Genomic DNA, 13,180 nt, shown 5'->3' on the forward strand with positions numbered 1-13,180 from the left:
ACGTGCGTAAAACTTTGCTTTTTATGTTGCTCGCACTCGCAGTATATATAATCTAGTTGCATGTGTATACACGAATGGAAACGATAACGAGTTCAAGCTAAATAAAGGAATACGTAGGTCTACATCGAATCACTTCACTTTGTTTACTTTGACTATTATAATATACATAGTCGATACAATTATTAAATTCTCTTTGTCGTACATTTGAGGTAAGCTTCTCCAAGATAAGTATAGACTACGATTGCGTTTACACCGTCTGGTTTGAATGCGCTTAACACAATACAAAAAAATAGAGCAAGCGTTCACACCAACCACTATATAAACCGCTATCTCCTCCCCCGAGTTGTCAAAATAGAGGAGTTTACAAAGACGAGAACGTCACATCCCCTTGACCCTCCAATCACCTCAGGGTCCCATTTGATTGGAAGGCGGCAAAGGCTTTAATCTCGGACTAATTCAGCTGCTTTTGAAGTGAACATTTCTACCAGTTCGTACTTGAGGAGTATAGCGCGCAGAGCTGCACACAGACACACACAGCGCGACGCTCATGGTGCAAGACGCAGACACGGATCTGCGATAACCTCGCATCTTCCATTACAGAGCCTTTCTTCCTCGCTATTCGGATTACATTTCACGATTTTCAACCTTTTCTGAAAGGAGAGATTGTCTTTTTTTAATTGTCTTTCTTAATGAATCTGATGAAAGAATTGCCGTTTAATACCCCGCGCATTGGGACATGATCACATCGCCTTCAGTGTCTGCCCTGAAAAATAGTCGTATTTCTTTAGCCTGGGAGAGCGGTCTCTTACGGAATAGTAGCTCTTCGGGTATTAAGAAGCCCTTTCTCCACTCCGTACCTCCGGCTGATCCATCACGGCAAGCTAGGCGACTTCCCATCAAGGTTTTGAAAATGCTTACCGCCCGGTCTGGACACATTCTGCACCCAGAGTATCTGCAGCCTTTGCCTTCCACTCCGGTTAGCCCCATTGAGGTAAGGTGACATTTTAAAACAAAGTATATCGGTTAAATGCATGCCTATTTGTTTAACATAACGGCAATTGTGTTTTTTTTCCATCGTATTCTATAACCATCTCGTTGCCGTAGGAGTTGATCTATATTTTCATGTTAGAAACGCTGTAGCCTACTATTTGTAATGTTAGGAGAATCATAGTTTTGCCGTTCGGTGGGTTTCGGCTGTTTTGAAATAAACATTAAAAGTAGCCTAGACCTATAGCTCCCACATTATTGGATTAGTGCGTAAATACGCCACAAAACCCGCCCAAGCGCATGTCGCGTTATTTGTGCAGGAAATCTGATTTCAGTGAGACATTGTGTTTCGAAAGAAAACCACGGTGTGCGTGTTTTAACTTTATTGACCGACGGCCGTCTCCTCTTGTGTTGCAGCTGGATGCCAAGAAAAGCCCTTTGGCGCTGCTGGCGCAGACCTGCTCTCAGATCGGCAAACCGGACCCTCCGCCCTCGTCCAAACTATCCTCTGTGACATCGAATGGATCTAGTGACAAGGAATCTAAATCTGGGCCTTTGAAACTGAGTGACATCGGTGTGGATGACAAATCTAGCTTCAAACCGTACTCCAAACCTTCTGATAAGAAGGACTCTAACGGCTCCGGAGGAGACAAGTCTGGTTTCCGAGTGCCGAGCGCCACCTGCCAGCCGTTCACGCCAAGGACAGGCAGCCCCAACTCCAGCACGTCTGCGTCTCCCATGCCATCAGAGGGGAAGTGTGGAGACCGGGATGACAAAAAGGACTCCGATTGTAACAATAAAAACGACTCGACGGACGGCCGAGGATCCACGGGCCACAGCCGGATAAGCGTGAGCTGTGGTGGAATTAACGTGGAGGTGAACCAGCACCAGGACAGCTGCGCACCCGGCTCCAAGACCTCTTGCTCGGACTCATCTTCTGTAACTTCCGTGTCCTCCGCGTCTGTTCTCGGCTCGGGACTCGTGGCACCGGTTTCTCCGTACAAGCCGGGACAGACTGTTTTCCCGTTGCCCCCGGCCGGTATGTCTTACCACGGGAGTTTGGCGGGCGCGTACGCCGGTTATCCGCAACACTTCCTCCCGCACGGGGGGAGTCTGGTGAACGCGCAGCTGAGCTCACTGGGCTGCAGCAAGGCTGGATCTAGCCCCATGGCCGGGGCCTCCCCTCCGTCCATCATGTCTGCGAGCCTGTGCAGAGACCCTTACTGCCTCAGCTACCATTGTGCCAGTCACCTCGCGGGCGCAGCGAGTGCGTCCTGCACGCACGAGTCTGCAGCAGCCGCAGCAGCCGCAGCGAACGTCCTGAAGTCCGGCTACCCGCTCATGTATCCAACGCATCCCCTGCACGGGGTCCACTCCTCGACGCCCTCGTTCAGTGGACACCCACTGTACCCCTACGGGTTCATGCTGCCCAACGACCCTCTCCCCCACGTCTGTAACTGGGTGTCGGCCAACGGGCCCTGTGACAAGCGGTTCTCCAGCTCAGAGGAGCTCCTGAACCACCTGAGGACACACACGGCCTTCACTGGGGCCGAGAAGCTGATGTCAGGCTACCCCAGCTCGTCGTCTTTGGCCAGTGCCGCCGCGGCGGCGATGGCTTGCCATATGCACATGCCCCAGTCGGGAGGGCCTGGGAGCCCGGGGACGCTGTCCCTCAGGAGCCCACATCACACGTTGGGACTCAGTGGTCGTTACCACCCGTACTCCAAGAGCCCTCTGCCCCAGCCGGGGGGCCCTGTCCCCGTGCCGGCAGCCACCGGCCCCTACTACTCTCCCTATGCACTGTACGGCCAGAGACTGACAACAGCATCAGCGCTTGGATACCAGTGAGAGACACAGAGAGAGAAAGAGAAAAGAGACTTTAAAAAGAGTTTATAGTTCTAAAAAAAAAAATGCAAATAAAGACGTTTATGACAGCGTTCCACACAAGGACGGGATCCGTGGACTCAACTGTATTTATTTATGTCGGCTTAAAAGCAGACAGTAATAGCTGCAAATGGAACATATTTGAGCAACTGAAAAAAGTGCATTATGTTTAAATTGAACTCTATAGGTAATGTGAAAACACATGTTAGAGTACTAATAAAGTAGGGTTCTTCATTTCAATGTTAATTTGCAATTGCTATGATTGTATTGTTCTTATTTAATGTCTCATTGAGAGGAAAATAATTGACATGCATGTTTGTTTCTTAAATTCCAAACTGTCCACTTAATTTTAAATTGCCATTATTTTTCAGGTGTATACCATGGAGAGAGAATTGGTATTTTTTTGTATGTATTCTGGAAAAAAAAATAAGAAACAATTATGTTCCATATGTCCGCTTGCCTCATTTTTGATTTCAAGTAAGCCTCGTGCTTTGGGTATAATTTAAATATAACTTATTCACTTTCACCTAAAAATTGTCAATCAGTTACATCGAAGTAATGTCCTTGACGTTAACTTCAAGTGTGTGCCAGTTCAGTTGTCACAAAACTTACCTTAGAGCACAAATATTAGCTAATATTACTATATATAATATATAGGTTATATTATATATATATAATATTATTACAATTAATTATATTAGTAATATTTTAATTTATAGGCCTATTAACTATATTTTTGTTTGGAGTGGCTGAAGAAACTTTTACTCGACTAGGCTAAAAAGGTAAATTGGCCTACATTATTTGAAAACTAAAATGTGTTAAACGAGGTTATCTTAAACTTGAAGACGGCAACACAATAAAATGCATTCAAGGATTGGGAATTATTTGCATAAAACATCGTAGTTTGTTTTCCCTCACCATAAATATAATATTATAAAATAACACATGTCCACTTATCTTATTGGATTTCCAAAATAGGTTACCAAAGCTTTTGGTGTAAATGGTACGTTACTTAAATTAGCCTACTTATTTTATGAATAATAGATGGTTAACTAATTAGGAATAATAAGACAACCATTTAGCATCTACTGATAATGATGTAGGCCTGTGGCCTCGAATCTAAAGCGCCTCTCGGCCCACCAGGATATAACTGTTTAAACAACTCCTTCATGCGGCGGTGCTCACGACACGGTACCACGTAAAATAGGCATTGAGCTCACTTTATCTGGTTAAGATAAAGCCTTATATTTAGAAAAACATTGGATTATTCATGCATAAATAATAGGGCAAACGTAGCATAAATTATTTATGAAACAATTGCGTTCGTAAAACCTTTTGTACAACCTACCTTTGAAACTTTCCAAATCACAAAAACTCAAATGGTTAAAAGTGATTTGTCACTACGAAACAATCACACCTTCATGTGAAGAGCTTATGGAGGAAGAGGCCCACGGCCTCCATGTGAAGAGCTTATGAGGAAGAGCTCCATGTTGGGTCGGTCTGGTTTCGCGGGTCTCTGACACTAGGTTCCGGTTCTTCCGACAGAACGTGAGACGCATCAGATCTGTTCCCAGCTGCTACCGATAGCCCCTGACCTCTCGCGCTGGATGTACATAAACCACACCACTTAAAGTGTTAGACATAAAATAAGGAGAGGCTTTGGTCACTTAGTTCTACGCTATATGTAAAGAATTGAGCAGGGTTATTAGGATATGGTCGTATTTAGACTATTTATATAATCCTAAAAAGAGGCTCAACAGTTGATCTTTAAATCAAAATTTAAGCCGGATAGCCACTAAATGTTTCCAAGATCCAAGCCTAGGTTCCTATTAACGACCCCATGTTTCGTTTTTTTTTAACTCCAGCTAGTCTGCTTTCTGTTGCAACAGAAACACACACACACACGCGCGCGGTCACGCACACACGGACACACACACACACACACACACACACACACACACACACACACACACACACACACACACACACACACACACACAGTGACAAACTCCACTACATAGTAGTGTTTCTGTCTGGCGGCCCACACGCGCTCCCCAAACTGATGTAATGACGGTGAAAGGGAGCAATTTCCATTTTTACCCACATCACGGTGGCTGTGTTCGGCGGTCCCCGGTGGAAGGCAATTTATCATGTGCCCCTCCTCCCCGGGCCTGTCACCAGAGGAACAGGCAGGCACATGTGTGCATGAATTACCCGCCCTCCCTGTGTGTGCTGAGTGCTGTACTCACGGCAGAGACTTTTGAGATAGGATGCGAGCGAGGACAATTTAAGAATTTTAAGAAATTCGATTTCCTATTGGCAATTTGGCTATATTAATTTAATTTTCCAGTACGGGATACAAATGGGCATTTGTAGATAAAAAATAGTTATATTAAAAATGAAAATGTAAAGATAACATAACAACAAGGCTTCTTTTTTTATTTTTGCATGCTTTAAATATACATACATCAATAATGACAGTGTTATTAAATATTATAGGCCTAATGGCCTACATTTTCTAAAGTGCAACACATTATAATGTAGTGGTTGTGTTTGTATATTGATATTTTTAGTTCCTGAAGTTTCTGTATGAGTCGAACATATTGTGAATATTATTTAATAATATATATTGTGAAGTTCCAACGGGACCAAGCCGACTAATCTCAGACAATAACATGAACAGAGACTGTCTTTTTTCAAAATAATAATAACAATAATTTGGATTTGTATAAATACCCAAGGGTACAGCAGAAAATCCCTTCCAGTTCTTCCAGATATGAGACACAACCCAAAGACATCTGTATATAAAAAAAAACTGAATGCAATATTACATGGTGTAAACGGACTTCAATGTGTAATTTGGATGGAGTGAAAGATCTCTGCATAACTTCACAAATACGCAGTTGCACTTCAAAGATAGACTGTCGTCAGAGATTGTAACGCATGGTTTTAATGTCAGAATAAAACACTGCAGATATATTACAGATCATATCAGATCACATCATGTTGTCATCACACAGTCTGGGATATGTTCTTTTAAGATTTTTCCACCACTTGTTTACACTAAACTCTCTGTAACATATTTTTTTACTGTTAGGAATCTAAACTCTGGCTTTGGCTGTGTTTTTTTCTTCTGAAGAACCCAATTCAAATGTAATGGCCTATATACTGCTGGATATTTTGAGGCTATAAAACCAATGTTAAGGGGAATAATACAATAATACACACAAAACCTTACATTTTACAAAAACAAGAATGTTATCAAGACAAAATTACTTCAGAAAATGTCAATTTTGTTTATCCAGATATCTCTTCAAAAACTGTTATGACCTATGACCTATAACCTCCTACGGCCATTTAAGCTGTGTTGGAACTCAGGGAGAGAGAGAGAGAGAGAGAGAGAGAGAGAGAGAGAGAGAGAGAGAGAGAGAGAGAGAGAGAGAGAGAGAGAGAAACACAGAGGTTGGGAAAGAGAGAGAAAGAGAGTGAGCGAGAGAGAGTGACCGAGAGAGAGAGACACACAGAGAGAGAGCGAGAGGGACACCCAACAGGACATCTGGGTTTGGGGATAGTCCCAGGACGTGACTGAAACACACACACACACACACACACACACACACACACACACACACACACACACACACACACACACACACAAACCTGCCGAACTGCCACTACTAAAGCTTTAATTAGTGGGTGTAATATAAAGGAACGTCGCGGTCTGCTGTAGCAGAGCCTATAGTTTGGCTAACAGCTGTGTCAACACGTCTAAGCTACGCTAATGCTCAACCCTGTGCCAGATATAAGTCACATAAGAACCATTATTATCTCTCATACACTGTTGGCTTTGTTTCTTTATCAGGTGGGAAGATTGTTTGATTCCAAACCTATTTCTCATTCAAACAACAAAACCCACAAATGTTCACTGTGCGTTAATATCAGTGTGTTCAGTGTTTGCTTTTTATCCGTCTACTTGGGGCACTTTGTTGTTCCAGACTTTTTGACTGCACCGCACCACAATTACAGTCGTTGAATCACTGTTACTGCTTTTCTTCTTGTTTAGTATTTTTTTCAAAACTCTTCGTCATTGCACATGTCTTTTGTGCATTTCTAACATTCTAGGAGGTAGGTTCTCTCTCCCTGAAATGATTATCTCTAAGTGCATGTTTCCCCTAAAAGTTTACTTGTTATACCTCTTCCACGGCAAGGCTTTAAATGATAACGCTGGCAAGCAAGGTGTTATATTAGTTAAACCCCTGGGCAGGTGTTATCTCAGCGTGTGATTTATGAAGTCACCAGTTGTTGAAATACACACTTTACACACTGTATGTTCACGGTAATGAAGCTGTAAAAAACGAAAATAGTGCAAGATAAAACTGTTTGCTCGTAAACATACCATGTACTTACTCCTCCTCACCAGGAAGGAGTATGCACTCTGAATACTGTACTTAGTACTTTCAGTAATACTTACTTAATTTAGTAATCTAGTACAGTTATCAGTAGTAATTACTGTACTTAGTAATCTAGGACAGTATTACTTAGTGTACTTGGAAATCTAGTACAGTATTCAGTAGTACTTAATGTACTTTGTATTAAGGAGACATTTAGATTTTTTTTATGTTCAGACATGTTACATTAAGGAGGAGCTAGGGGTAGGCTACAGGTAGACTGCAGGAGTTCCAAACCAAGTCTTTCTCAGCGTCTTAATAATCCTATCCGAATCCTAGGCCGAATCCTCCCTTACCAAAGGCAGGAGACTACTTCCAATGAGACTACTTCTAATTAGGCCCAATTATGGCCTAATTAGCAGTTAGGGTTCGGTGCCTTGCTCAGAGACACCTCTAACTCAACTAGGAGGAGCCGGGGAACGCCAATCAACCCACTCTACCTCCTGAGCCACTGCCACTCGTCATAGAAAAAAAATCTCTGTTCTTTTTATTTTCTTTCTCACCTAAAATGTAGTCACTGGTCACATGTTCAATCCATCAGGTGCAAAGCGCCAGGCTAATGGCAGATGGATCCCAGTGACCCCCAGCGCCCAGTCCAGATATCTAATGGAGGTCATTTCCAACCTGAATCACTCCCAAGTTTTTGTTGTATCTACATAAGTATGTACTTTCACTCCTCATTCTTTTACAAATGTATGGAATGGGAGTGAGTCTAGCGAAACGACGCTGTTGATCTGTCTATGGGTACACCACTCCAGCCCGACAGGCAGAAGACATTCCCCATTCCCAGACAGCCTAATTGAGGTTATTTCGTTTTTTGTGTGCGTGAACATAAGGATCAATGCTGCACCAGGGTCTTAGCATTTTGGATAATTTGCCCATTTATACTTTTTGTCAAAGAATATTTTATGAAATGCCCCCGCTAGGCTAGCCGGAGACCTTAATAGGAGGGATGCTAGGGGTCCATTTGCCTGTTTCTGTCATGGATGAATATAGCCAAAGAATCATTTCAATCTTTTGTTTTCAATTACTACTGCTTAGTCTGACATCTTGAGGGAATGCCACTCTATGATCACATGATTAGCGTAATGTTACATCATCACCTTCACCTCTAACAAAGACCTCTTGGTTATCTGTACAGTTTCTTCCTTTCCCATTTTTCTCAAAAGGTTGAGTTTTCACTCCATCACATAATTGCTGTTCTTGCGGGGTGATCCGTCCACTTCCATAAGTCAATCCTGATCCTTGTATAATCCGGCCCTATAATGACCAGTCTATGATGTCAACTTGATGTTCACGTGGAGCCCCAATTAGAATGACTCACTCAAAGATCCTTCCATCTTAGGTGTAATACACCATTAGGTGTAACAGAGACCCTTCGCTGCCGACATGATGAATTGTAATCTACGATTCAGACAGGACTTTTGCAGTCTGTACATATACCGGTATATATAAGTACCCTCTGCAGCACGATGTTATCCTCTACACTCTCGAGACCTGGCAAAGTGCGAAACGCTACAATACATAACACTTATGTGATTTACGAGCTCCATATTTATCAAGCTGATATAAACTATTCAACTATTACCAGCCACAACATTACTGGGCTATTCATTCATGTCAGCATCACAACAAAAATGTCCCCTTCCCAGCCGGCACCAACCAAGCTCTGTTTGTGGGGTGTTTACTCCTGTATGACAATACAGGAGTAAACACCTCACCTCATCTCAATTTCAATAGAGACTTCTCCAAGGAAATAAGAGGCAGGCGGTGAGGGGAGAGCGGGGTGGAGGGGACATTTCTCAACTCATCCGCATGCAGTAAAGCGATGATGCGGCGATGTATCACCAATTGATCTGCGGCGTTCGCAGGAGTGCCAGCGCATTAGGGGGACGGCACAGAGAGGGGGAGACTAATGGGCCTGACTGGGAGACAAATTGGGTGAGACGTGCGGCAAGAGAGATAGAGAGAGAGAGGGGGGGGGGGGGGGGGGGCCCTAGGAAATATTGGGGCCCTTGCATCACTTTTATTACTTTAATGTATTTCCGTGTTAACTGTGAACCTTCAATTACCTCCGGAAGATGTGTATTTTTTTTCTATTGTCTCCTGCACTGTATAAGCAGGATGCGATGTAGGGAATGTGCAATAGGCCACCCATACATTATTCTAGGCTGACATTACTTTAGGATAATTTCCATAGGAATTGGGCTATTACCAGTGTTGGCTAGTGGATGAATTGAAATATATGGAGGATTTGCTATTGCACATTACCTTGCACGTATGCGATTACAGGGAGAATAATGGCAATATAAAATAGAATATCAAATGTATAACATGAAAACGAATTGCTAAATGACATAGTAGGCCTACAGGGAATATTGCTTTTTTTAATATCATTTAATATCATGAGTGACAGTTATCCAAAAAGAGGTCTTTATCTTTGTTTAGACAGTGATTCTTCAGCCTGGCCATTTGGAGCCAGAATTTCGCTCTCTCACTTTCTCTCTTACTAGCTTTCCCACCTCGATCACACCCTTACCGTCACACCCATTCATCCTGATTCAGCTGTGTAACACATGCTACAGCATCTGATTGTGGTGCCTTATTATCCATGGTGGTGGACACGCTTCGTAGCGAGTTTGGCAGGTTCAGGCTAGTTTTAGGCTATATTTCAAACTAATTTACGCTAGTTCAGTCTAGTTGATACTAGTTAAGGGTTTACAACAGGCAACTTTTATGTGAATCCACTCTTTTTCGTTCTGAATTTTGATTGTGTCCCGGTAGTCACAGGGTAGCACGTTCTCCCACTGTTCTCCTGAATTAGGGGAATAATCATATTTGTATGATTTTATTAAGTCTGCTGCTTGTATCTACGTGGCTGGTTAACAGGGGTTGTCTGTGATAGAATGATATGAAATTATGATCCAATCATAATGTAACAATGTGTAAAAGCATGATCATACACCAATAAGCTGATATAGCAATGCACAATTTACCACTTTACCACTTTAACTGTGTTGGATTATTCTGACATTACATTGCAGCGATCCTTGCGGTATCTTTCCGGCCCAATCTTTGAGCTGAACCGCGCCCCCTAGAGATAGACAGTAGACCTACAGCACCCGAGAGCAAGACAGACTGTCAAGCACCTCACATCCAGGGAGCTGTTTAAGATAATTTACTTTCAGATTGAAAGGTATAGTTGGCAAGTGCTGTCAACTGCGTCAGACAGGCTTTGCAATGAATGCAAGAAAGGCAGCCACACAGCCTTCGCGCCCACGTTGTGGAAGCGCAAAGAGAGAAAAAAACAAACAGCATCTGAAATCCAGTTAAAGTTTGAAGATGGAAAAACTGTCACGGTGATGATTCTCCCTACCAGGAAATAAAGGTGGAAGACAGGCGAAGGGATCATTGGAAACCTTGGGTAAATAAGAGGAATCCGACAATGAACAGCCATGTAATGACTTGGCATTTGCCATGACATGCATTTGAGTTGGCAACATTAAAAGATATCTGCAATTTGACAGGTATCACACTTCCCTCAGGCGAGAAGGATTTTTTAGTTTGATGAGTGTGTCACTCACACTGAAGTCTGTCGACAAGACGGATCTCAAATTCCGGCGTTCAGGAATAAACCCCCCGTTTCTGACAAATTACAAACAGAATATTTCAGCAGCTGTGCAAAGAAAGAGCTTAGACGTAGGAGTGTTTCATAGAAAACCTGTTTAATGACATTCTGCCATAGCAAGAAAATATTGTCATTCTTCTTCATTATCAATTAAATTGTTTAAAATATAGCAACTCAGTTACACCTTGGATAAATTGTCTAGTTATTCTGTGCCATATTATATATGGAGAGCTGTAAAAGAAACAATCACACACAAACACATATACGCACCCCCACACACACTATACACACACACACACACACACACACACACACACACACACACACACACAAATTATGCATAAACTCAACCACACCAAGCAGAAGTGTCAGGGTGCCACATTTTCGATATGCATCATTTTGAAATCAACTTAAATAAATTGCTGGTGACTAAAGTTGACAGGACCACAGAGAGATTGCCACTGACACAGGCCTTTAAACACCCTCAGTGCCAGGCGCGGTAGCACTCAGTCAGTCGCTCCATATACGCATTTCTCAGTCAACCATTTACACTCCGTTCCTTACATGACGCTGCCGCTGATTTACAAGGCTGGCTCTCGGTTCGAAAAAAGGAAAATAACGCAACAGCGATACGGCTCTCTGTTGCTTTTAATGGCCATCTTGTGGACCGCGGCTGGCTTTTTAAAACCGTTTCCACGCTAGGCAGCAGCGGCGGTGCAGGCGGCAGTGCAGGCGGCAGTGCAGGCGGCAGTGCAGGCGGCAGTGCAGGCGGCAGCCCTTCCGATTCGGGTTGGATGGATGGGAGGCCTTTCAACACTGATTAATAGCACTGCTCTGCACTTGACGAGCAAACAGGGTGTCATGAACACAGCACAGCCCAAGGAACCTTCTCGTCTGGTTTCCCGTGAGTGTGTGTGTGTGTGTGTGTGTGTGTGTGCGTGCGTGTGTCATAGAGAAGGCCTAGCCGCCCCCCTGCAACCAACAGAGGTAATCAGATTTGTCTGGCGCGACGCGTGCAGTAAATATATCTGTTTTAAATATTTGATGTTATTTTTTTTTTACCTTGGCTGTTCACATGAGAGCGCCATTATGAAATATGAATGGCTCTGCTTTCCCTCAAATGTTTGTTTTTGTCATTGGAGGCGCGCCGGGGTTCAAAGAGAACTCAGCAGGAGTCTGTGCCTGGCTCTAAGGTTGGCAAACAAGCCGTCATAATAATATTACTCATTACTAAGTCATTCTCAACTTTCATTGCATGGATGCCGCCAAACCTTTGCCGTCCTGCCTGCTCCGTAACACAGTGTTTCCCTTTAATGTTTAACCCCGTTTGGCAGTTCATTAGTTATTAGACGTATGCTTTTATGAGGATAAGTGATAGCCTGCTGATTAATCACGGAATTGTTGACTCTAGCTAGCACCTGTTGTTGATAGTGATCTGAGGTTATAATGGAGCCACCCTTTTCTCTCCATGAATGCAGGCCCAGGGCATACCTCACCTGGCCAATTCTTAACACAGGCTTAATCTCTCTCAGCTCAATGGCAGACGTAAGAATAATACATATGAATGATAGTGCTATTAACTCGATAAACCTCTCCAGCCCCTCTGGGAAGACGCCTGTGAGCCTGCTAGCCAAGTCTGCCAACTACACTATTGAGTTTCAACGTGTGCAAGAAGGAAAAATGGCTACAAATTTATATCAGGAGATAAACCCCTTTGATGGCATTTGCTTTTACACATATAGCGGTCGCAGGATAAAAAGTTATTCTTCTGGTGGTTGTTGTTGTGGTATTAAAAAAAAAGTAATATAAAGCTATCGTAGGCTCCTGTGAATTTCTAGAATGTTTTACAAAGAAGGGTAAATGCCATTCTAGGGAACATCAACCATAACTGTAAGAGATAATAATATTGGAAATACTGGGGCTTGAGTTCCTGCATGATTTCAGCCTGAAATGTCATGGAACTCCACTGGGTTAGTCTGCAGCAAAGCAAGAGAATCAGAGGTGACAGCTGTGAACAAATACGAAAAATGACAGCAAAGTCAACTGTGAAATGTGAAATTTTTTAAACATTTTTATTTAATTTTAATCTTGTGAACTTCAAAGCTGTAATTGCTAATTGGATCCGTGAGTAGTGTGATACTGTGTCTCACAGTGAAACACTCAGATGTCAGACTGTCAGTGTGTGTTGGATGGGAGTCTGACATGATAATGTTACGCACAAAGACGACAATGA

General features: G+C 43.0%; 1 protein-coding gene across 1 annotated transcript; it reads left to right on the forward strand.

The window, feature by feature from the left end:
- The first annotated feature begins 511 nt into the window (after positions 1-511).
- On the forward strand, positions 512-3,298 carry znf503 (zinc finger protein 503). Its single transcript, XM_084470985.1, has 2 exons — positions 512-991; positions 1,405-3,298. The coding sequence occupies exons 1-2, from the start codon at positions 737-739 to the stop codon at positions 2,833-2,835; spliced, it is 1,686 nt and encodes a 561-aa protein (XP_084327111.1). The 5' UTR covers positions 512-736; the 3' UTR covers positions 2,836-3,298.
- Positions 3,299-13,180: the final 9,882 nt, after the last annotated feature.

The sequence above is a fragment of the Micromesistius poutassou genome (genome assembly GCF_964030765.1).
Source record: "Micromesistius poutassou genome assembly, chromosome: 7".
NCBI classification, from domain to species: Eukaryota; Metazoa; Chordata; class Actinopteri; order Gadiformes; family Gadidae; genus Micromesistius; species Micromesistius poutassou.